The sequence below is a fragment of the Catharus ustulatus genome, chromosome 4 (genome assembly GCF_009819885.2).
Source record: "Catharus ustulatus isolate bCatUst1 chromosome 4, bCatUst1.pri.v2, whole genome shotgun sequence".
Lineage (NCBI taxonomy): Eukaryota > Metazoa > Chordata > Aves > Passeriformes > Turdidae > Catharus > Catharus ustulatus.
In genome coordinates this window covers 1,628,640-1,651,777 of record NC_046224.1, presented here as the reverse complement: position 1 = coordinate 1,651,777, position 23,138 = coordinate 1,628,640, and the positions used below count along the sequence as shown (strand labels likewise).

Sequence of the window (23,138 nt, the reverse complement as noted above, 5' to 3'; positions counted from 1 at the left end):
GCTGAGGAGCCAAACCAAGGTGGGAACCCAGAGCAGCAGGGACACCCCTCTGCCAGCTGCAGGGAGGAGCTGGAAGAGCCCATGGCAGCAGGAGATGGGCTGGACTCCCCCTTGGAGTGGACAGACACCGGAGGTGACCACGGGGCTGAGCACAGGGAGGACGAGGCAGAGAATTCCCCTGGGAATGACACAGAGATCCCTGCCCACCATCAGCTCCTGGAATCAGAGCCCTGCTCCTCCAGCAGGGAGGAGATCCCAGCCAGCCTGGAGGAGATCCCAGCCAGCAGGGAGGAGATCCCAGCCAGCAGGGAGGAGATCCTAGCCAGCAGGGAGGAGATCTCAGCCAGCCTGGAGGAGATCTCAGCCAGCCTGGAGGAGATCTCAGCCAGCCTGGAGGAGATCTCAGCCAGCCTGGAGGAGATCTCAGCCAGCAGGGAGGAGATCTCAGCCAACAGGGAGATCCCAGCCAGCAGGGAGGAGATCCCAGCCAGCAGGGAGGAGATCCCAGCCAGGAGGGAGCAGATCTCAGCCAGCAGGGAGGAGATCCCAGCCAGCAGGGAGATCTCAGCCAGCAGGGAGGAGATCTCAGCCAGCCTGGAGGAGATCTCAGCCAGCAGGGAGGAGATCTCGGCCAGCAGGGAGGAGATCCCAGCCAGCAGGGAGGAGATCCCAGCCAGCAGGGAGGAGATCCCAGCCATCAGGGAGGAGATCCCAGCCAGCCTGGAGGAGATCTCAGCCAGCAGGGAGGAGATCTCGGCCAGCAGGGAGGAGATCCCAGCCAGCAGGGAGGAGATCCCAGCCAGCAGGGAGGAGATCCCAGCCATCAGGGAGGAGATCCCAGCCAGCCTGGAGGAGATCTCAGCCAGCCTGGAGGAGATCCCAGCCAGCAGGGAGGAGATCCCAGCCAGCCTGGAGGAGATCTCAGCCAGCAGGGAGGAGATCTCAGCCAGCCTGGAGGAGATCTCAGCCAGCAGGGAGGAGATCTCAGCCAGCAGGGAGGAGATCCCAGCCAGCAGGGAGGAGATCTCAGCCAGCAGGGAGGAGATCCCAGCCAGCAGGGAGGAGATCCCAGCCAGCAGGGAGGAGCTCTCAGCCATCAGGGAGCTCCCCAGGCAGCAGCAGAACATCCCAGACAGCCCCAGAGATGCAGCCCCTGCCTCTCCCGGCGCCGGGGCCGTTCCTGCGGCGCGGGAGTCGGTGCTGTGCCGCCTCTGGAAGCCGAGCAGGGAAGGGGGAGCTGCACAGCTCAGCCTGGAGCCTTCCTGGAGCCTGCCTGGCTCCTTCCAGCCCAGCTTCTCCCAGGAGCTGATCCAGCCCCCAGCTCCCTGCTCCCCTGTGAGTGAGTCTGGGCCAGCAGAGCCTGGGGCTGCTCCTCCTTCTCCGGGTGATCCGTGGGACGATCCGGAGGCTGCAGAGCCGGGGTCACCCCTCCCTGGGGGGCTCCCTCCCACTCCAGACCATTCCCAGTGGTCTGGCAGCTGTGGCAGTCCCAGGAGCTGTGGAAGCCCCAGGAATTCTGGCAGTCCCAGGAGCTGTGGCAGTCCCAAGAGCTGTGACATCTCCAAGAATTGTGACAGTCCCAGGATCTGTGGCAGTCCCAGAAGCTGTGATGTTCCCAGGAATTATGGAAGCCCTGGGAATTCTGCCAGTCCTAGGATCTGTGGCAGTCCCAGGAGCTCTGGCAGTCCCAGGAGTTGTGACATTCCCAGGAATTATGGAAGCCCCAGCAATTGTGACATTCCCAGGAATTATGGAAGCCCCAGGAATTCTGCCAGCCCCAGGAGCTGTGGCAGCCCCAGGAATTATGGAAGCCCCAGGAATTGTGGCAGTCCCAGGATCTTTGACAGTCCCTGGAGCTTTGACATTCCCAGGAATTCTGCCAGTCCCAGGAGCTGTGGCAGCCCCAGGAGCTTTGACATTCCCAGGGATTCTCCCAGTCCCAGGAGCTGTGATATTCCCAGGAATTCTGCCAGTCCCAGAAGCTGTGGCAGCCCCAGGAGCTGTGACATTCCCAGGAATTCTGGCAGTCCTGGGAGCTGTGACATTCCCAGGAATTCTGACAGCCCCAGGAATTCTGGCAGCCCCAGGATCTGTGGCAGCCCCCGGAGCTGCAGCAGCCCCCAGAGCCAGGCAGGAGATCCCAGAGGGAGCCCTGGAGAGGAGCCCTTCCCCCCTGAGGATCTGGAAGCAGGCAGCACTGCCAGCCCTGCCCCTTTCCCAGACCAGGAATGTCCCCTGTGGGAGCCCTGGGACGTGTGTGAGCACAGCCCTGAGGGATCCCAGGCGTTCCCTGATCCCGACTGTGCCGAGGTGGCACAGGGAGAAATTCCTTCTCCCATTCCAGCATCCCCATGGCATGAGCACAGGGATCCCTCTGGAGAAAACCTGGAGCTCAGTGATGCTGAGGAGATCTCAGATGTGCTCCCACACCAAGACACACCCCAGGCCCTCGAGGATCCCTTGGAGAATTCCCTGGGTGACTCAGAGCAGGAATATTTGGAGGGGAATTCTCGCTCCTCGTTCCCCAGGAGCTGCTGCAGCGTGAGATCCATGGATGCTGCAGGAGCAAGGACTAACCAGGACAGCTCCTCCAGGAGCTCCCTGCACTCACAGGAGCAGGACTGGGGCTGGGACATGCCCAGGGATTCCAGGAGCTTTGTGGTCACCAGGCAGTGCCAGGAGAGGATGGAAAATTTCCAGCACCCCCAGAGACGCTGCCAGCGTGCCCGGGCCTCTCACCTGGTGCAGTCCCTGATGGAGACCTGGAGGAGCTTTGAGGAGCTCACCCAGAACACTTTGGACATGGAGTGCCTGCGCTTCCATTATAAGCTAAAAGAAATCCTGAGGGAGGGCAAACCTCCCTTTTCTACCTCCAGGAGCATCTTCCCCCCATCCCCATCCCCCCCTGGCACCACCCTCCCGCTGTCCCTGCGCAGCAGGAGCCCCTTGCAGGTGACAATTCCCCCCTCAGACACGTGGCCAGGAGGGCTCCAGCCCCACAGGGCCAGCAGGAGGGGCAGATCCCGGGCCAGGAGCCGGGATTCCAGGGCTCCCTTCCACCTGGGCAAGCTGCGGCACGAGCGCGCCGTGCCCGAGCCGCGCGGGGACCTGGCCGGCATCCTGGACGAGTATTCCCACTTCCAGAGGGTGGTGCTGGGCAGGGCTGAGGCCAGGAGGGATCCCCCAGTGCTGGGAGAAGCTGGGACAGGCCAGGCTGGGACAGGCCAGCCCAGCAGGACGGTGCCAGTGCTGGGGATGGTGGCGGCCCTGCGCTCCCAGCTGCGCCGCGTGGCCGCCGGAGCGCGGCCCGGAATGTTCTACCTGCTGGAGACTGGCAAGGAGCCTTTCTTCGACAGGGTGAAGGTAGGAGCTGCTCCTGGGCTGGTGTGGGTTGGGATGGGCAGCTCCAGGGGAGAGCTGGGGGTGGCAGGAGTGGGGAACTCGGGCAAGCTGGCAGGGAGGGTTTGGGGTCTGGGAGTCAGGAGTTGAAATTCCAGGGGTTGGAATCACAGCATTGAGGTTGGGCTGAGTCATTGGAGAGTCATGGAATGGTTTGGGTGGGAAGGACCTTAAGGATCATCCAGATCCCACCCCATGAGCAGGGACACCTCTCACTGTCCCAAGCTGCTCTGCCTGGCCTTGGGCACTTCAGGGATCCAGGGGCAGCCACAGCTTCTCTGGGAATTCTGTCCCAGCCAGGAATTCCTTCCCAATATCCCATCTAAAACTCCTCTAGTTCAGGTTTAATTTCAAGTCCAACCATTCCCAGCACCACCAAGGCCACCCCTGTCCCCAAGTGCCACCTCCCCTTTGAAATCCCTGCAGGGAGGGGGCCTCCCCATGCCCTGGGCAGCCTCTCCTGTCCCCTGAGCCATCCCCATCCAGACTCCCCATGGCCCTGGGCAGCCTCTCCTGTCCCCTGAGCCATCCCCATCCAGGGCTCCCCATGGCCCTGGGCAGCCTCTCCTGTCCCCTGAACCATCCCCATCCATCCCCTGTGAGTTTGTCCCCTGAGCCATCCCCATCCATCCCCTGTGTGTTGCAGGCCCTGCTGAAGGCCCAGGGCTTTGTGAGGACAGAGCCCCTGAGTTTCTGCGGGGGACAGCGCCGGGAGGGCGAGCGGCTGCTGGTGATCGTCAGGAACGAGGACATCTCCTGCCACATCCACTCTGTAAGTCCTGGATTGGGGACAGGTGTCTGCTAAGAAAGGCAGGAGCTTCTCTTTGAAATGGAGAATGTAAACCCCCTCCCTCCAAATTATTATAATTTTCAAATCAAAGAACTCTCAGGCAAAGATAGGGAAATGGGAATAACAATTCTCTGCTAGGGAAATTAAAATAGAAATACAAAATTACACAGAACAAACCCCAAACCCTGCCAGAGCCACAATCCAACCTGACACCCGTCAGGCAGGGTGTTGGCAGCAGTCCCATCCCATGGTGGCTGCATCCTCCTGCAGTGACAGATGTGGTTCTGTACAAGGTGCAGTTTGCTCTGAAGCTCCAGGGATGATGTGGAAGGGTCTGGTTTTCCTCTGGGATCCAGTGGGAAAGGCTGCTCTGATGTTCCAAATCTCAGATTTTATCTGGGTAGGAAATGCTTGGCTCCTCCCCTGGGTGGAGCATCTCCCCATGGGATGATGGAATTTTATCAGCCATGCCCTGGGACTCAGTGGCCATGAACAGGAGAGATCTCCTGGAGGGAGGATGGGCTGTGAAAAGGTAAAGAACTCTGCCCCAGCTGGTTTAACAGCTGACCCATTAACAGGAGATATCTCCCATGGAGATGAGGATCACTGCCCCAGCTGGTTTAACAGATGGTGACAGAATAGATACTTTTGGTACCCAAGCTTCCATCCCAGCATCCATTCCAAGAGCTGGAGCAGCCCAGCTCAAAGCAGTGAGGTTGGGATTCCCTGTCCAGGCTGATCCCAGGGCATGTTTCCATTTTTGGGGTTGGGATGTGGGGTTTGGGCAGTGTTGGGATCTGTGGCTGTTCCCAACCCCTGTTCTGGCTCAGGTGCCGTGCCTGCTGCAGCTGAAGCTGTGTCCCAGTGTGGTGTTTGCTGGTGTGGATGATGCCCAGGATGTGACAGGGGACACCTTCCAGGAGCTCTTCCAGGCCGGAGGCTTCGTGGTGTCGGACGAGGAGCTGCTGGACAGGGTGACCCTGGGTGAGTGTCTGTCCTGGTTTGGGGACAGGTGTCTGCTGAGAAAGCTCTGAAATGGAGAATGGAAACCCCCTCCCTCCAAATTATTGTAATTTTGAAATCAAGGGGCTCTCAGGCAAAGATATGGGAATAGAATAACAGTTCTTTACTAGGGAAATTAAAATAGAAATACAGCACTACAAAGAACAAACCCCAAACCCTGACACAGTCAGAGTACAGCCTGACACCCGTCAGGCACTCAATGACCATGAGCAGAAAATGACTGGCTGGAGGAAGGATGGGTTGTGAAAAGATAAAGAACACTGCCCCAGCTGGTTTATAAACCATGGCCATGAACAGGAGATATCCCATGAGATAAAGAACACTGCCCCAGCTGGTTTATAAACCATGGCCATGAACAGGAGATATCCCATGAGATAAAGAACACTGCCCCAGCTGGTTTCAATGGATGCCCATTAGCAGAATATCTCCCCCAGAGATCAGGATCACTGCCCCACCCTCAACAGATGGTGACAGAACAGAAACCTTTGATCACACTCTCTTGTAACCCAGGACAGTGTCCCTGCCATGTTCCCAAAGCTCCCCCTGCCCCTGTTCCCAGTGGTTACTTCTTACCCCTCTGTCTGACCTTGGTGCCCAGCTCAGGGTGCCCAGGACAGGGCAGGGTGCTGCCAGGATGTTTGTTCAGCCATGGAATGCTTTAGGAAAATTCCACACCTCCCACTGTCCCAGGTTTCTCCAATCCCCAAGTTCCAGCCTGGCCTTGGGCACTCCCAGGGATCCAGGGGCAGCCACAGCTGCTCTGACAATTCCATCCCAGCCAGGAATTCCTTCCCAAGATCCAATGGAAAAAGGAGAACTTGAACTTGCTGCTGCCTTCAGCTGCTCAGTGGGAAGTGACAGAAAACTGAGCCAGCTCTTGGAGATGCAGCTTGAGGTGACAGGGACAAACTGCCCTTGTCCTGTCAGACTCCAGGGAAAAATCCACACCAGGGCATGGCCCAGCTCCCCACCCTGTGCAGCTGAGTCTCCACCTTGGACAGACTCTGACAAAGCCCTGAGGTGCTCCAGAGACCCCCAGGTCCCCCTTCCCACCTGTCCTGAGCCTTGTGTCCCCTCTCTGTCCCCTCCCCATCACCCCCTGCCTCTGTCCCCCCAGGCCAGCTGCAGGAGGTGGTGAAGGTGCTGGAGAAGCTGAACAGGAATGGGAGGTGGAGGTGGCTCCTGCACCACAGGGAGAGCAAGAAGCTCAGAGGAGACCTCAGGTAAGGGAGGGATGGGCAGGGGATGTTGGGGCTTTGTTTTGTTTTCCAGGTTGGGATTAACTGAGTGAGATGGTATTTGTTGTTTGGACTCAGATTTATTAATTCTTATCTGTGTTACAGTGAGTGCTGCAGCACTTCAGGCTAACAAGCTAAAAATGGAGATTTATCTCTCTTTACAAAACCTTTTAAGGATAAATTGTCCAATTAAGAAAAGCCACCTAAATTGTTTTTACTTTTAACCCAACACCCAACCCCTTATGGTCTGCAGTGTGGATTTTTCTGTCCAATTCCAAAATCCCACCTAGACTCATGAAGAGACAAACTCCCATCTTGTTTTCTGTATATTACCACATTCTAAAACCTCAAATTCCATCTTTTCCACCCTGTGGTATCACACACTTCTACTCAAACCCCACACCCACAATCCCAGCTCTGCCATTTCATTTTTGGGGTGTTCTCCTGGGACTCAGCACAGAAAATCCCAAATTCTCAGTTCCCACCAAGCAGCCACAGGCACCTGGGCACGGATTTCAGCTCTGGGCCACATTTTGTGTCCAGCTGGGACCTCTCTGGGTGTTCTCAGTGCTCACCCAGCCCTTCCCTCCTTCCTGGGGGTGCCTGAGCACCTGTGCTCTGCAGGGTGGATTTTTCTACCCAGTTACAAAATCCCACCCAGACCCATGAAGAAGAAGGTGGAAAAGAAAGATAAAACATCCACCCTGAAGCCTCCATCCTAAAACCTTTTCCACCCTGTGCTTGCACACTCCTGCTCAAACTCCACACCCGCAATCCCAGCTCCGCCATTTCACTTTTGGGGCTGTCCTGTGGGTCAGTTCTGCCAGCAAATCTGAGATTCTCAGTGAGCTCCTGTCCCAGCAGGGCTGATGCCAATGCCCAGAGGAAGCAGCTGCTGCTCAGGTGGTGCCAGGGGGAGGAGCTGCTGGAGCTGCTGCCCTTCCACAGCTGCGATTCCGGCGCGGCGCCCGAGCCGCGGCGCCTGCAGTGCCTGCAGCAGCTGCAGCTGCAGCACATCCACGCCAGGTTCGCCGTGTACCTCACAGGTGAGGGCTCCCCACAGCCAGCTAAGGGCTCCCCAAACCCCTCCAGGCTGCAGAGGGGATGGAGGAGGGATAAACAATCCCTGTTTTCCTGCTGGAGTCCCCTGTTGGAGGTGGGAGTGGTGAAAACACAAATTGTGGAGGTTGATAAATTCCAGTGGGTTTTGGAGCCTGTGGGTGGCTGAGGCTGGTGGCAAAGCACAGGGGGATTTAGGGATATTTCCCACAGCTTTAGAACAGCCTGGTTTGTGTGAATTAACAGAGCTGCTGCTCCTCCCCTTGCAGAGAACCCTGGCAGCAGCAGGGAGATCCTGGAAAGCAAAGGAATCCTTGTGGCTGACATCAACACCTTCCTGGGCACGCTGCAGAAGGTGGCTGCTCCCTTTAGAAGGAGATACTGGTAAGGGGGAAAAGTTTGGGATTGGTCCCAAAAGGGTGGGAGCAGCTCAGGGTTGTGTGTGGGATCCCAGCAGGGATCCTGTGGCACAGCAGGGAGCGTCCCCAAGGGCTGGGTGTGGGATCTGCAGCAGGATCCAGGATCCACACCTGGCACTGCTGGAAAATGGGGAAAACTCCAGGCCTGGCCCTGGGGGAGCCCTGCAGAGCTGGAGCAGCCAGAGGGAGCAGCCAGAGGGAGCAGGCAGGCCCTGAGCTGGCCACGTCTCTGTTGCAGGTGACAAAGCGAGGACACGAGGGGACGGCTCCTCCCCAGGCCCTGGGGCACCGGTTCAGCATCGCAGCCCTGTGGGGCACAGCCCACCAGGGATCCCAGGGGATCACACCAGTGATCCCAGTGAATCCCACCAGTGATCCCAGTGAATCCCAGCATTGGTCCCAGTGGATCCCCAGCATTGATCTCAGTGGATCTCCACCATTGATCCCAGAGGATCCCACATCCATCCCGGTGGATCCCACATCCATCCCAGTGGGTCACACCATTGATCCCAGTGGATCCCCAGCATTGATCCCAGGGAATCCCACCAGTGATCTCAGTGGATCTCCACCATTGATCCCAGTGGATCCCACCACCCATCCCACTGGATCCCCAGAACTGATCCCAGTGGATCCCCACGTCCATCACTGTGGATCCCCACCATTGATCCCAGTGGATCCCCAGAACTGATCCCAGTGGATCCCACCATCCATCCCAGTAAACACCCACATCCATCCCAGTGGATCACCCACATCCCAGTGGATCCCACCAGTGATCCCAGTGGATTCCACCTCCATCCCGATGGATCCCCAGAACTCATCCCAGTGGATCCCCCTATCCATCCCAGTGGATCCCCAGAACTGATCCAGTGGATCCCACCATCCATCCCAGTAAACACCCACATCCATCCCAGTGGATCCCCAGCGTTGATCCCAGTGGATCCCCCACATCCATCCTAGTGAATCTCCACCATAGATCCCAGTGGATCCCCAGAAGTGATCCCAGTGGGTTCCTCCTGCCTTCCTCCATCCTAGTGGATTCCCCACCACTGATCCCAGTGGATCCCCAGAACTGATCCCAGTGGATCCCCCCATCCATCCCAGTAAATCCCCACCTCTATCCCAGTGGATCTCCACCACTGATCCCAGTGGATCCCCAGCATTGTTCTCAGTGGATCCCACATCCATCCCAGTGAATTCCCACCATCCATCCCAGTGGATCCCCAGCGTTGATCCCAGTGGATCCCCCACCATCCATCCCAGTGGATCCCCCTCCATCCATCCCAGTGAATCCCCACCATTGATCCCAGTGGATCCCTAGAACTGATCCCAGTGGATCCCTAGAACTGATCCCAGTGGATCCCTAGAACTGATCCCAGTGGATCCCACCTAAATACTGGTGGATCCCCACCTCAATCCCAGTGGATCCCCAGAACTGGTCCCAGGGATCTTGGCTGCTGCAGGGTGGGGAAGGTCCCAGCTCTGTACATGAACCTTATTTAAAGGTGGGAAATGCAAATCCTGGGGTTCATTCCCCACCCTCCTGCCTCACATAGGAGAGGATTTTCTAACGGTACAGGTGAATTACTGGAGAGGTTTCAGGGTTTTTGGGGAGCGAATTCATTCCCCAGAACGTCCCTGAAGGTTGGGAAGGGGCAGATCCGTTCTCCAGGTGGTTGCTGCTGTCCAGGCCCACACTACATTTCAGCTCAGCCCTGCTGGGCCATTCCAGCAGTGCAATCCCCAGGAAGCCAGGATAGGAACAAATAAAAAATAAACTCTTATTTATGGGGGAAGGGCCAAGCCCCCTTCCCAGCCCAGCTCCACGGGGCAGGGGCATCCTTGGAGTTCCTTTTTAATCCAGACTGCCGGGCCCTTGTGTACAGGACGACTTTGTAAAGAGTTTGATTAATAAAACCTCCAAAATAACCAAGTTTCACACAGCTCTGCTTTCTGGAGAGGGGATCCTGCGTTTTCCAGCTGGGAAAGGGAGGGCAGGGGATTTTCCAGCTGGGACAGAGGTTGGGAATCAGCAAGGAGTGAGCTCCTGGATGATGGATCCCAGCACAGCAAGGATGGAATAAGCACAGGGAGAACCAGGTAAGGATAATGGCATCAGTTCAGGATTTCTTCTCCACTTGCACTGGGTCTGGCCTGGTTTGTGGGCACTGCAAGGGGGGAACTTCACAGCAGCTGGGGGGGGAAAGTGCTGCTGGAAGTGGGACCTCTGGAAGTGGCACCTCAGGAATTGCTCCTGAAGTGGCAGCTCAGGAATTGTCCCTGATCCTGGCAGCTCAGGAATTGTCCCTGGCAGTGGCACCTCAGGAATTGCTCCTGAAGCAGCTCAGGAGCAGGAAGTGCCAGAAGCTCCGGCTGGGCGGAAGGAGAGGGGAGCCCTGGGTGGGCTCAGCTCAGCTTTGGGGCTCCAGCCCCAGCTCCTGAGTGGGAAGGGCTGGGGGAGGCTCTGCCTGAGCCCCCCAGGAGCTGCAAGAGCAGCAGCTCAGCAGAATTGTCACTGCTGTGGCACTGGGGTGGCTGCAGGGAGGAGGCAGCAGAGCAGCAGCAGAATTGTCACTGCTGTGCCCCTGGGGTGGCTGCAGGAAGGAGGCAGCAGCAGAATTGTCACTGCTGTGCCCCTGGGGTGGCTGCAGGGTGAAGAGCAGCAGCTCATCAGGAATTGTCACTGCTGTGCCCCTGGGGTGGCTGCAGGATGGAGGCAGAAGCAGAATTGTCACTGCTGTGCCCCTGGGGTGGTGCAGGGAAGAGGCAGCAGCAGAATTGTCACTGCTGTGCCCTGGGGTGGTGCAGGGAGGAGGCAGCAGCACCTCAGCAGAATTGTCACTGCTGTGTCCCTGGGGTGGTGCAGGGAGCAGGGACTGAGCCCCACCTGCCCTGCCCTGCCCTGCCCAGAGCAGCAGAGCCTGGACAGCAGCACGGACCCAGGAACTGATTTCCCATCTCAGATCCTGCAGGAGCCCAGGCTGCAGCTGCTGCTCCCAGAACTGAAGTGAATCAGACCAGAGGCCAGGGCTGGTTTCCAGAATTTGGCTTTACTTGGCAGTACAGAAATCATTTGGAGCCTTGAGGAGACACGAGAAGCGCAGGCTCTGTCATGCCGATACCGCAGCGCCGTTTGGTCCATCCGAGAGGCCGCCAGGGGACACAAAATACTTCCACATCTTGCCTGCTCTGTAATTTGTTCTCTCAATTTTATTAAGATTAAAACACAAAGGAGCCTTAGGCACAGCTGTGTCCCAACCGATGTAAACAGGTTTAGAAGCTTAAGTGGAGGTTAAGTTCTGTGCCCAGAACGAAGCCAACATTTGCTGCTACAATAGGTGTGGGCTTTGTCCATGATACAACTTTGCCACAGAGTTAAGATTGATGGGAGAGACTTTTAGGGATGCTGTCCACAATAATGGAGTGCTCAGTTTCTATTTTCCTTGATATCAGGTTGGAGTGACATCAGCGTCACATCTACGAGCTCACCAGAAGCACAGGGTTGTGAAGGATGTTTTACAAATGATTAAAAAGACAAGGTAAGACACAGCTGGCAATGAGTTATTTCAAATCTGCACCCACGTCTACGTCTGCAAAAATAATAATAATAATAATAATAATAACAAGTTCAGTCTGCCTTTAGGAGGTTAGTCAGGAATCAGTCAGGAATTTGCCAGATTCTGGACAGCAGCCCTACTAGGATGAAATAATTAACACATGATATCCAAAAAGGGAACATTACCAGTGCAGTACTCTTCAATCTCTCAGAGATGGGATTACAAAAGCAGGCCTTACAATATTGAATTTCGTACAGTGTTCATTAAGTTCCTTATATATTCATATTAGCCCATTTCAACTCTCCTAATTAGAGGCTCTCTCTCATTACTGCTGCTCCTCCTCCCCGTAGATGTCGTTTTTCTTGCGTTTCATCTCCTCAAAGTCGAACTCTGATCCCATCATCCTCTTGTAGATGTCCTTGATGTCGTCGCACGTCGTCTCAAAGTGGGTGGTGGCGTCGTAGGTGCGCGAGATGAAGATCTGCAACAGAGGCGGCGTTGGAGCCCCGAGCTGGATCCCAGCCCCTCCCAGCCCTCCCTCACCTGGCTCTGGATCCCAGCCCCTCCCAGCCCTCCCTCACCTGGCTCTGGATCCCATCCCCTCCCAGCCCCTCCCTCACCTGGCTCTGGATCCCATCCCCTCCCAGCCCTCCCTCACCTGGCTCTCGGTTCCCAGGTCGGTCGGTGCAAACAGGTCACTGATGCTCACAAACCTGCAGGGGGACACAAAGATCGGGATGCTCTGACAGCAGGAGGCAGGGCAGAGCTGGGGGAGCTGAGTTTGAACAGCTCTGGGGAGCAACAGCCCCAGATCCCAGCACAGGAGGGGCTGGGGGAGCGGAGTTTGAACAGCTCTGGGCACCAACAGCCCCAGATCTCAGCAGAGGGAGGGGCTGGGGGAGCTGAGTTTGAACAGTCCAGGCACACACAGCCCCAGCTCCCCCAGCACAGAGGGGCTGCCTGGGTTGGGGGAGCTGAGTTTGAACAGCCCCAGGTACAAACAGCCCCAGATCCCAGCACAGGGGAGCTGAGTTTGAACAGCTCTGGGCACTAACAGCCCCAGGCACACACAGCCCCAGGCACACACAGCCCCAGCTCCCCCAGCACAGGAGGGGCTGCCTGGGCATCAACAGCCCCAGATCCCAGCACAGGGAGAGGCTGCCTGGGCTGGGGGAGCTGAGTTTGAACAGCCCCAGGCACACACAGCCCCAGCTCCCCCAGCACAGAGGGGCTGCCTGGGCTGACTCACTTCTGCTCGATGGGCTCCAGCAGGTCCAGGGCTGGCTTGATCTCCTTCTCAGGCTCAGCTGTCTCCACGGTGGTGCTGGCGATGGCGATGTACTTGCCCTGCGCCGCCACGTTGTGAGCGGAGGAGATCATGCACACGTAGATGTCTGGGGGGACAGGGCACAGCTGCAGCTCAGACTCAGGCCAAAAACCTCAACCCCATCCCAAAAACCTCCTTCAGCCTCAACCCCAAAACCTCAACTCCATCCCAAAAACATCCCTCAGCCACAGCCCCAAACATCAACCTCAGCCCAAAAAACCTCCTCAGCCTTGGCCTAAAAACCTCCTCAGCCTCAGCCCCAAAACCTGCTCAGCCCCAAAAACCTGCTCAGCCTCAGCCGCAAATCTCCTCTGCCTCAGCCTAAAACCCCCCTCAGCCTCAGCCCCAAACCCTGCTCAGCCTCAACCCCAAAACCTCAACTCCATCCCAAAAACATCCCTCAGCCACAGCCCCAAACATCAACCTCAGCCCAAAAAACCTCCTCAGCCTCAGCCTAAAAACCTCCTCAGCCCCAAAACCTGCTCAGCCCCAAACCTGATCAATCTCAGCCCAAACCTGCTCAGCCTCAGCCCAAAAACCCCCTCAGCCTCAGCTCCAAAACCTCAACCCCATCCCAAAAACCTCCTCAGCCTCAGCCCCAAACCTGCCCACCCCTCTTTACAGACCCTGGAGCGAGCCCCATCCTTGCCCTCTGTGCTCTCATCTCCCGCACAGGGACATCCCCAGGTTCAGTTCCCACCCTGGCTCCTGCACTCCAGTGCCATTCCCAGTGCTGTCCCAGTGCTGTCCCAGTGCTGTCCCAGTGCCATTCCCAGTGCTGTCCCAGTGCCATTCCCAGTGCAATCCCAGTGCTGTCCCAGTGCTGTCCCAGTGCCATTCCCAGTGCCATTCCCAGAGCTGTCCCAGTGCTGTCCCAGTGCCATTCCCAGTGCTGTCCCAGTGCTGTCCCAGTGCCATTCCCAGTGCTGTCCCAGTGCCATTCCCAGTGCCATTCCCAGAGCTGTCCCAGTGCTGTCCCAGTGCCATTCCCAGAGCTGTCCCAGTGCTGTCCCAGTGCCATTCCCAGAGCTGTCCCAGTGCTGTCCCAGTGCCATTCCCAGAGCTGTCCCAGTGCTGTCCCAGTGCCATTCCCAGAGCTGTCCCAGTGCTGTCCCAGTGCCATTTCCCAGTGTTGTCTCAGTGCCATTCCCAGTGCTGTCCCAGTGCCATTCCCAGTGCTGTTCCAGTGCCATTCCCAGTGCTGTCCCAGTGCCATTCCCAGTGCTGTCCCAGTGCCATTCCCAGTGCTGTCCCAGTGCCATTCCCAGTGCCATTCCCAGTGCTGTCCCAGTGCCATTCCCAGAGCTGTCCCAGTGCCATTCCCAGTGCCATTCCCAGTGCTGTCTCAGCTGAGCAGCCCCTCAGGCCACCCCCACCCCCTGTGCCAGTCTGGGTCACTTCCTGCCCCACTTCCTCACGCCATTTTCCAACCACAGGCTCCTCCCAGCTCCCCTGTGCTGTGAGCTGAACCAAAGCTCAGCCTGGCTGGCTGCACCCCAAACCCCAAAGCTGCTGGGGCAGGGATGGAGGTGTCCATTCCCCAGAGAGAGGAGCAGCCCTGCCCAGCCCAGGTGCAGGAGCTGTGAGCACACACCTGATTTGCGGTTGACCTGGTTCTGTGGAATGATGATCTGGCACGAGTTGGCGTCGTTGGTGTTCTTGATGGGGTGGCTGAGGATGCAGATGACCCGGATCACCTGGCCCACCTTGGTCACACGGTCTGACACGTAGCTGGGGTCGCAGATGAGCTGTTTGCAGCGAGCCACCTGGGCACACAATCACACCCAGGTCACATCAAAACGTGTTTTCCAGGAATCATTTTGTTTGGTCTCTAGCATGGGTTGGCACCTCTGCTCCACTCCCACCCCAAGGGACACCTGAGGTGTGCAGTGAGTGCCTGCTGCAGTCAGCAGTAGTGCAGCACTCCCAGATTTCTGCAGGAGCTGCAGGAAGGCCACATGCCAGCTGTCACAAGGTTAGACACGAGATTCCTGATTTATTCCCAGAGCACATCTGCCCATCAGGACATTGTGTCTTCAGCCTCCCAAACACCCTCAGGAAAGGTTTTTTGTGTATTTGCTGTGCTCAAGCCCCAAAGATCAGAGCTGGGAGGGGCAGGGAGGGGGAAGGGTCCGTACCTCCCCCTCAGACTTGACCCCGACCACTTTGCCGTTCTCGATGACGATCTCCTCGATGGGCTTGTTGAGCATGTAGGTGCCTCCATAGATTGCACTGAGCCTGCAACAGAAACAGGCCTTGAGCCCCAGGGTCTGCTCCAACAGCCCTGAGCACCCCAGGGTCTGCTCCAACAGCCCCTCAGCACCCCAGGGTCTGCTCCAACAGCCCTCAGCACCCCAGGGTCTGCCCCAACAGCCCTCAGCACCCCAGGGTCTGCTCCACTGGATAAACTCCACCTCAGGCTTAACCCCCTCAAAATCCTCTGCTTAAACACCTCTGCCAACACATCTCTGAGCACAGCCAGAGGTGAACAAACCATAAAGAAAGAATCTCACTGGGGAACCACCTCTCCATTAAGTGAAAAAAAAAAATTAAAGACCACAGTGTTTTATGGAGCATCACATTCTGGAAGCTCAAGCACTGACTTCTCACATCCAGCTCAGCTCCACACATCCAGCTCCACACACCCAGCTCCACACATCCAGCTCCACACATCCAGCTCAGCTCCACACACCCAGCTCCACGCATCCAGCTCCACACATCCAGCTCAGCTCCACGCATCCAACTCAGCTCCATGCATCCAGCTCAGCTCCACATATCCAGCTCCACACATCCAGCTCAGCTCCACACATCCAGCTCCACACACCTAGCTCCATGCATCCAGCTCAGCTCCACACATCCAGCTCCACGCATCCAGCTCAGCTCCACGCATCCAGCTCAGCTCCACGCATCCAGCTCAGCTCCACGCATCCAGCTCCACACATCCAGCTCCACGCATCCAGCTCCACACATCCAGCTCCACACATCCAGCTCCACACATCCAGCTCCACGCATCCAGCTCAGCTCCACGCATCCAACTCAGCTCCACGCATCCAGCTCAGCTCCACATATCCAGCTCCATGCATCCAGCTCCACACATCCAGCTCAGCTCCACACATCCAGCTCCACACACCTAGCTCCATGCATCCAGCTCAGCTCCACACATCCAGCTCCACGCATCCAGCTCAGCTCCACGCATCCAGCTCAGCTCCACGCATCCAGCTCAGCTCCACGCATCCAGCTCAGCTCCACACACCCAGCTCCACGCATCCAGCTCCACACATCCAGCTCAGCTCCACGCATCCAGCTCCACACATCCAGCTCAGCTCCACACACCTAGCTCCATGCATCCAGCTCAGCTCCACACATCCAGCTCCACGCATCCAGCTCAGCTCCACATATCCAGCTCCATGCATCCAGCTCCACACATCCAGCTCAGCTCCACACATCCAGCTCCACACATCCAGCTCAGCTCCACACATCCAGCTCAGCTCCACGCATCCAGCTCAGCTCCACGCATCCAGCTCAGCTCCACATATCCAGCTCCATGCATCCAGCTCCACACATCCAGCTCAGCTCCACACACCCAGCTCAGCTCCACACACCCAGCTCAGCTCCACACATCCAGCTCAGCTCCACACATCCAGCTCAGCTCCACGCATCCAGCTCAGCTCCACGCATCCAGCTCAGCTCCACACACCCAGCTCCATGCGTCCAGCTCAGCTCCACACACCCAGCTCCACGCATCCAGCTCAGCTCCACACACCCAGCTCCACACATCCAGCTCAGCTCCATATATCCAGCTCCACACACCCAGCTCCACGCATCCAGCTCAGCTCCACATATGCAGCTCCACATATCCAGCTCAGCTCCACGCATCCAGCTCCATGCACCCAGCTCCGCTCCACGCACCCAGCTCTGCTCCACGCACCCGACTCCATGCACCCAGCTCCGCTCCACACATCCAGCTCTACGCACCCAGCTCCACACACCCACCTCACCTCCACACACCCACCTCAGCTCCACACACCCAGCTCCACACACCCAGCTCCCCACACCACTGGAGGAAACCCAGAGCCAAGGCCAAGTCTCACCTTGCAAAGCCCTGGGGCAGCTCTCCAAGGCCATACAGGGGGTACAGGTAGGGGCTTTTCCCGTATCGAGCCAGCGACTCGCTGTACAGCTTAATCCTGTTGATTGTTTCTTGGCAGGGTTGATCTAGATAGCTGGGAAGGACAGTTACACCATTTGGGATGTTTCCCAAAGCAGCACTTCCAGCAGAATACTCTGCAAAGCAAAACATTGACTTCCCATGACGTTTCCTTCCCCACCCTCCTGGCAGTTCCCTTTTAGGAGCACTGGGTGGCACAAGCGTTACTGAGCCAATCAATCCCATCACAACCCCAAATTCTGGGATTTGGGGGAGCCACTGACCCCCCACTTACTCATCAGTCCTGTAGAGAGCGAGGGCATGGCCTGTGAAGTCAATGACATCTTGGCCCAGGTCAAACTTCTTGTACACATCCCTCATGGTGGTTTTCTTGGGGTCCACGCCCTCGAAGGTCCGCGAATCGTTCTCGTCAAAGTTGGCCACGTACACCAGGAACTTCCTGAAGCGGCGCTTCTCGAACAAACCCATTAAACCTGGAACCAGGGGTTGTGGGGATCAGCAGGGCCAGGGGTGGGAGAATCAGAACCAGGGGTGGGAGAACCCAGCACAACCAGGGGATTGTGAGAATCAGCAGAGCCAGGGGTTTGGCAGAACTCAACACCAAGGTTTTGTGAGAATCCATCAGAAGCAGGATCCAGAATCAGTGACTTTTGTGGCTTTTCCATTATCAGCAGTGGGTAGGAACCACTGAGTGTTCAAACAAGGAATGGTTTGGGTAGGAAGGGACCTTAAAGGTCCTTAGTTCCCCCCCTGCCATGGCAGGGACAGCTCCCACTGTCCCAGGGTGCTCCCAGCTCCAGTGTCACTCCCAGAATTCCATTCCAGGGTCTCCCCACTTCCCAAGATCCCATCTAACCCTGCCCTCCATCAGTTTTAGGCCATTCCCCTTTGTCCTGTCCCTCAAACCCCAAACACAAGGCTGGACAAGGTTTCTGCACTTGAATTCTCCACAGATTGCAGAAGCAAGACTGGAGCTGCAGAAATGTGAGGGTAGAGGCAGCACCTGCACTCCTGTCCTGGAGCCCACTGAGGCCAAACTGCAGGAATTCCTGACTCCTTCAGGAATATCTATCATGAGGAAGGCTCAGAATCTGTATCAGATTTTTCAGATGTGCTGCTGAACACATCCCATGTCTGGACTCATGGAATGCCCTCTGGATCCTACTGGATTTCACCACATTGTCATTAGTTTTATTTGAGGAGTGAAATTGAAGTAGGCAACAATTAAGGTTTGAGGTGCCACATGTCAGAATCAGTCACTCCAATTTGCCTGCAATGTTTTTCACACACTCAATTCCAACAAGGACATGACATCAAATAGAGAGAACACAAAAGGTGCAGCTACTCACTGGAGGCCAAAGCTTCTGCCTCAGTGGAAGGAACTTTGTAGATCTTCCCTCCCTTGTAGACGAAGCTGCCCTCGATCACCTTGAAGTCCAAGTAACGAGTGACTTCTGTGTAGAGCAGCATCTTTACCAACTGACCTGCAGGGGGGGTGGCACAGTCAAACACAGAACAGCAGCTGCTCCAGCACAGCAAACCCTTCCCTGTGCTCAATTCCCACAGCAGGCTCGGGGTAAGCTGGGACTGGCTGGGATCTGTCAGCTCCTCCAGCACAGCAAACCCTTCCCCGTGCTCAATTCCCACAGCAGGCTCAAGGTAAGCTGGGACTAAAGCAACCAAGGCCTGGCTGGGATCTGTCAGCTCTCCCACTGCAGCAGCCCTGAGCACAACCCATCCATGCCCTGCTGCTCCAGAATGAGATTCCAGCAGAATCCACCCATGCCCTGCTGCTCCAGGAGGAGATTCCAGCACAACCCATCCATGCCCTGCTGCTCCAGGAGGAGATTCCAGCCCAATCCATCCATGCCCTGCTGCTCCAGGAGGAGATTCCAGCCCAACCCATCCATGCCCTGCTGCTCCAGAATGAGATTCCAGCCCAACCCATCCATGCCCTGCTGCTCCAGGAGGAGATTCCAGCACAATCCATCCATGCCCTGCTGCTCCAGGAGGAGATTCCAGCCCAACCCATCCATGCCCTGCTGCTCCAGGAGGAGATTCCAGCACAACCCATCCATGCCCTGCTGCTCCAGGAGGAGATTCCAGCAGAATCCATCCATGCCCTGCTGCTCCAGGATGAGATTCCAGCAGAATCCATCCATGCCCTGCTGCTCCAGGAGGAGATTCCAGCACAACCCATCCATGCCCTGCTGCTCCAGAATGAGATTCCAGCACAACCCATCCATGCCTGCTTCAGGATGAGATTCCAGCAGAATCCATCCATGCCCTGCTGCTCCAGGAGGAGATTCCAGCCCAACCCATCCATGCCCTGCTGCTCCAGGAGGAGATTCCAGCACAATCCATCCATGCCCTGCTGCTCCAGGATGAAATTCCAGCACAACCCATCCATGCCCTGCTGCTCCAGGAGGAGATTCCAGCCCAACCCATCCATGCCCTGCTGCTCCAGATGGAGATTCCAGCCCAATCCATCCATGCCCTGCTGCTCCAGGAGGAGATTCCAGCCCAACCCATCCATGCCCTGCTGCTCCAGGAGGAGATTCCAGCACAACCCATCCATGCCCTGCTGCTCCAGAATGAGATTCCAGCACAATTCATCCATGCCCTGCTGCTCCAGGAGGAGATTCCAGCACAAACCATCCATGCCCTGCTGCTCCAGAATGAGATTCCAGCCCAATCCACCCATGCCCTGCTGCTCCAGGAGGAGATTCCAGCCCAACCCATCCATGCCCTGCTGCTCCAGGAGGAGATTCCAGCACAACCCATCCATGCCCTGCTGCTCCAGAATGAGATTCCAGCACAATTCATCCATGCCCTGCTGCTCTAGGACGAGATTCCAGCACAAACCATCCATGCCCTGCTGCTCCAGGAGGAGATTCCAGCACAACCCATCCATGCCCTGCTGCTCCAGGATGAGATTCCAGCACAACCCATCCATGCCCTGCTGCTCCAGGAGGAGATTCCAGCAGCCAGGGCTGGTTTTAGGGAGCTGGCCCTGCACTGTAACCCCTTCCCTGATTTAGTCTAGACCAGGCCAGCAGCAGAACACACAGATTCAAGGATGAGGGCTGTCATTCCTGTCCCATTCCAGCACCCAGCACCAGCTCAGGGAGTATCTGGGAGCTCAGGGTCACTCACCATTAGCCATAAGGAATTTTGGAATGAGGTCCACGTTCCAGTCTCTTCCCCGCCCCATGGATTCTGGTGGAGTTCCTGGGAGATTAAATCTTTTGTAGAGCTTTGGAGAGAGAACACACAACTTGTTATAGTCCAGGAAATGTGGCTGGGTGTCATTTCTCCCACACATGCACACACTTTCCACCCCCACAGCTCCAGGCTGAACACAAGCTCTTCAGAGCCAGCTCCTGGCTGAGTTTGGAACACACAAACACAGCCAGGGAATTGTTACAGCAAGAACCAGGCAGGGCAATTCTGCTCATCCAAGGATTTGGGAATTTATGAACCTAATGAACTGTTTAACATGACATTTCATTAGCTGAAGAGTTTTAACATCCAGCTCTGGATTTGCTCAGATCCCAGCTGAGAATTGCAGGGAACAAGCACAACCTACCAACTCCAAAGTGTTTGGTGAGGAAGTGCCACAAAACTTCCTCACTCAAAGGAAAACCTTTGTAGCTCATTAATTAGAACCCAGCCCAAGGCTGAGTGGGAATAAATCCCCTTTCTGTGGGCAGGAAGGAGCAGAGGCTGGGGCTCTCTCACACTTACATCTTCCAGGGGTGTGATGGATGCACTTTCCCCTCCATAGTAAGAGTTGCGATCCATGTGAAGGACTTTCTTTCCATTCACTGACATGATCCCGGAGAGGATGCATTCCTGCAGGAAGGAAAGGGGAAAAGGGACAGCTCAGCTGCACTGGAGCCTCCTCCTTCCCCTTTTCCCCAAGCCAGAGCATGTTCAGCTACCTCACAGCCCTCTGCAAACAAGCACAGCAGTTGCCTCACCCCAGAATTCAGGCAGATTAATCTCTTAATAAATTTATTTTCTGCTCTGGGCAAGGGGTTAGAGCTACAGAGTCACCATCAGAATTCCCAGAGGAATTTTTTTGGGAATTCTATGCATTTGAGCCAAAGGAAAATCTGTCCTCTAAGGCACCAGCTATCAGGTTAAGGATGTCCACAGAGCAGCAGCAGGAGCTGATGGAACCTTACCTGGACTTCAATCAGAACCAATAATTAATATTTGCCACACTGGGACACTCAGAATAACCAAAAGCTTCTCTCAGAGAGCAGCACAAGGAATAAATGAAGGCATTGCTGGATGAGCCCAGCTTTGCTTTGCTCTGTCCCCTGGAGCAGCAGCTCAGGCCTTGCACAACTAAACCCTCATTAAAACCAGACTTTGCACCGGCTGCCATTGCCCAGCCAAAGAGCTGAACAAAAACTTCAATGTTTGTGTGCTTAGGACAGCTTATCTTGGAGCTTTTACTGCTCCCTCCAGCAGCACAGTTTATTCAGCCACATCTCACATGGCTGGGGATTGCTGGAGGGGGCTTGGAGCAGCCTGCTCCAGTGGGAGGGGTCCCAAAGGTGGCAGGATGGTTTTTAACATTTTTTTCATTGTTTGGAAAGGCCCAGGCAGCTGCTGAGAGACACATCTGACAGGATTCCTCCTGCAGGGATTGGAGTCTCCAGGAGATCCTTCCTGTTTAATCCACAGGCACCTCAGGCAGGACTCTCCTCCTGTGTCACTTCCCCGTCCCCTGGAGTGCAGGAGGTTCATTCCCAGCTCCACTCTGAGCAGGGCAGGTGTCAGGCAGGAAAAGCACCAACACCAGCAGCTTCCCACTGGGGACTGTTTGTGTAAATCCTGACTCCAGTCAATCCTCAGTGCAAAGGAAGCTGTAAAATCAACTTCCCCAGCCACAGCAGCTCTCAGGGGTTGTTTTGTTCTGAAGGTCAGACATCTGCAGCTGCAGGGATTTGCTGTGCTGCTGCTTCCAGGTGGCAGTGGAAAATCCTTCTCTGTCTGTCACCCACCAGGATGTCACCAGAACCCAGCCAAGGACCTGAGGAGCAAAGCTGGAGCTGCCTCACACACAGCAAGGACGCTCTGAACTCGATGCCTGAAGCCATGGAAGATTTCCAGCACGGTGCCCACAAGGCTTCATGATCACCACGTGGACTGTGAGTAGTGAGCCACAAAAGCTCTCCACCATCCATCAGCTGCTCCTTCCAAGGATCCTACAAGGTCCCTGCTACTTTCCCCACATCTGGAGCAAGCAGAGACCCTCCCAGCAGACAGAGCTGCACCAAACCTCGTGTGAAATCACTACTCAAGGCCTGCAACGCTGAGTAACCACCAAAGTGGCTGCAGGGTTAATGATTAACCACACCCAAGGCACGACTGTCACACCACCACCAGCCAGTTAAACTCACAGAGCTCTGTGCTTGGACTCCGTGCTCTATCCTGTGATTTAACCCCCTGGAACATCTCCCAGCCCTGGCTCACCAGCTCTGCCAGATGGTGGCACAGGACTGCAAGTGTCCAAGCTGGAGCTGAGCCACAAGGAAGCCAAGCAGGAGCTCCAGTAAAAGCTGCACAAACTCCATCCCTTGGTGTGGATGTCAGCTGATTTCACCCACTTAACTTCAAAGCATTCCTTGCTCTGTCTTCCCAGGAGAGAGCATGCATCCCTTCTCCAGGTCACCTGCCCAAATTCCCAGCATCTCCTGGAGTGAATGTGAGCACCAGCAGAAGATCTGAGGCCTTAAGTAGCTCTTCACTCCTCCTTTACACCCATTAAACACCGCTGTGGGGCCTGAGGTGCAGCTATTACACTGCAATTTCACCCAAGGCTCACTGCACAGCCCTTCCATCAGGCAGGCACTGAAATCCTGCCCAGCCCTTCCCTCTGCACACGGGCTGCACAATGGATTTATCCTCAGCTCAGCAATTCCTTTGGATGCCGTGCTGGCTGCAGGACCAGGAATTGCTTGATGTATGACGCTGTCATTTGGGTCAGGGATGAGGAAAACAAACAGCCTGTGCTGATAAGGGCAGGACCGAGAAGAGCTCAGATTGCAAACAAAAAAGGGGAAGCGTCAGAGTCCAAATCTGTGCAGTTTTTTGTGTTTTCTAAACGTCACAGCGCCAAACAGGAACAGGGAGCAGCAGCTGCT

The 23,138-nt window shown here is 56.2% G+C and overlaps 3 protein-coding genes across 4 annotated transcripts in view; 2 read left to right on the top strand and 1 right to left on the bottom strand.

Annotated features, from left to right (window-relative positions):
• LOC116995156 (protein TASOR 2) overlaps nucleotides 1-1,556 on the top strand; it is a 52,099-nt gene extending 50,543 nt beyond the window's left edge. The window contains exon 21 of the mRNA XM_033057549.1: nucleotides 1,457-1,556. Within this exon, the coding sequence (XP_032913440.1) occupies nucleotides 1,457-1,556 (100 nt within the window). The remainder of the gene's footprint in view (nucleotides 1-1,456) is intronic.
• Nucleotides 1,557-2,009: 453 nt separating this feature from the next.
• LOC116995416 (protein TASOR 2-like) lies at nucleotides 2,010-8,324 on the top strand. Of its 2 annotated transcripts, none has more exons than XM_033058128.2 (7): nucleotides 2,010-3,363; nucleotides 4,046-4,171; nucleotides 5,020-5,173; nucleotides 6,330-6,435; nucleotides 7,315-7,496; nucleotides 7,779-7,893; nucleotides 8,167-8,324. In XM_033058128.2, exons 1-7 carry the CDS (start codon nucleotides 2,551-2,553, stop codon nucleotides 8,168-8,170), a joined length of 1,500 nt encoding a protein of 499 aa, XP_032914019.1. In that variant the 5' UTR covers nucleotides 2,010-2,550; the 3' UTR covers nucleotides 8,171-8,324. The 2 variants fall into 2 exon arrangements, with proteins under 2 accessions (XP_032914019.1, XP_032914018.1); XM_033058127.2 differs by having other exon boundaries at nucleotides 7,312-7,496.
• A 2,632-nt stretch (nucleotides 8,325-10,956) lies between these two features.
• GDI2 (GDP dissociation inhibitor 2) overlaps nucleotides 10,957-23,138 on the bottom strand; it is a 16,516-nt gene continuing 4,334 nt past the window's right edge. The window contains exons 2-11 of the mRNA XM_033057627.1: nucleotides 20,725-20,832; nucleotides 20,134-20,233; nucleotides 18,327-18,461; nucleotides 17,252-17,450; nucleotides 16,901-17,032; nucleotides 14,948-15,047; nucleotides 14,404-14,575; nucleotides 12,732-12,876; nucleotides 12,141-12,195; nucleotides 10,957-11,963 (exon numbers count right to left, since the gene is read on the bottom strand). Coding sequence (XP_032913518.1) covers nucleotides 11,808-11,963; nucleotides 12,141-12,195; nucleotides 12,732-12,876; nucleotides 14,404-14,575; nucleotides 14,948-15,047; nucleotides 16,901-17,032; nucleotides 17,252-17,450; nucleotides 18,327-18,461; nucleotides 20,134-20,233; nucleotides 20,725-20,832 — 1,302 coding nt within the window. The 3' untranslated portion in view covers nucleotides 10,957-11,807. The remainder of the gene's footprint in view (nucleotides 11,964-12,140; nucleotides 12,196-12,731; nucleotides 12,877-14,403; nucleotides 14,576-14,947; nucleotides 15,048-16,900; nucleotides 17,033-17,251; nucleotides 17,451-18,326; nucleotides 18,462-20,133; nucleotides 20,234-20,724; nucleotides 20,833-23,138) is intronic.

Coding starts and splice junctions, on each gene's coding strand:
- LOC116995416 (XM_033058127.2), top strand. CDS start 2,551: ATGGATGCTGCAGGAGCAAGGACTAACCAGGACAGCTCCTCCAGGAGC. Junction 4,172..5,019: donor TCTCCTGCCACATCCACTCT/GTAAGTCCTGGA, acceptor GTTCTGGCTCAG/GTGCCGTGCCTGCTGCAGCT. Junction 6,436..7,311: donor AAGCTCAGAGGAGACCTCAG/GTAAGGGAGGGA, acceptor CTCCTGTCCCAG/CAGGGCTGATGCCAATGCCC.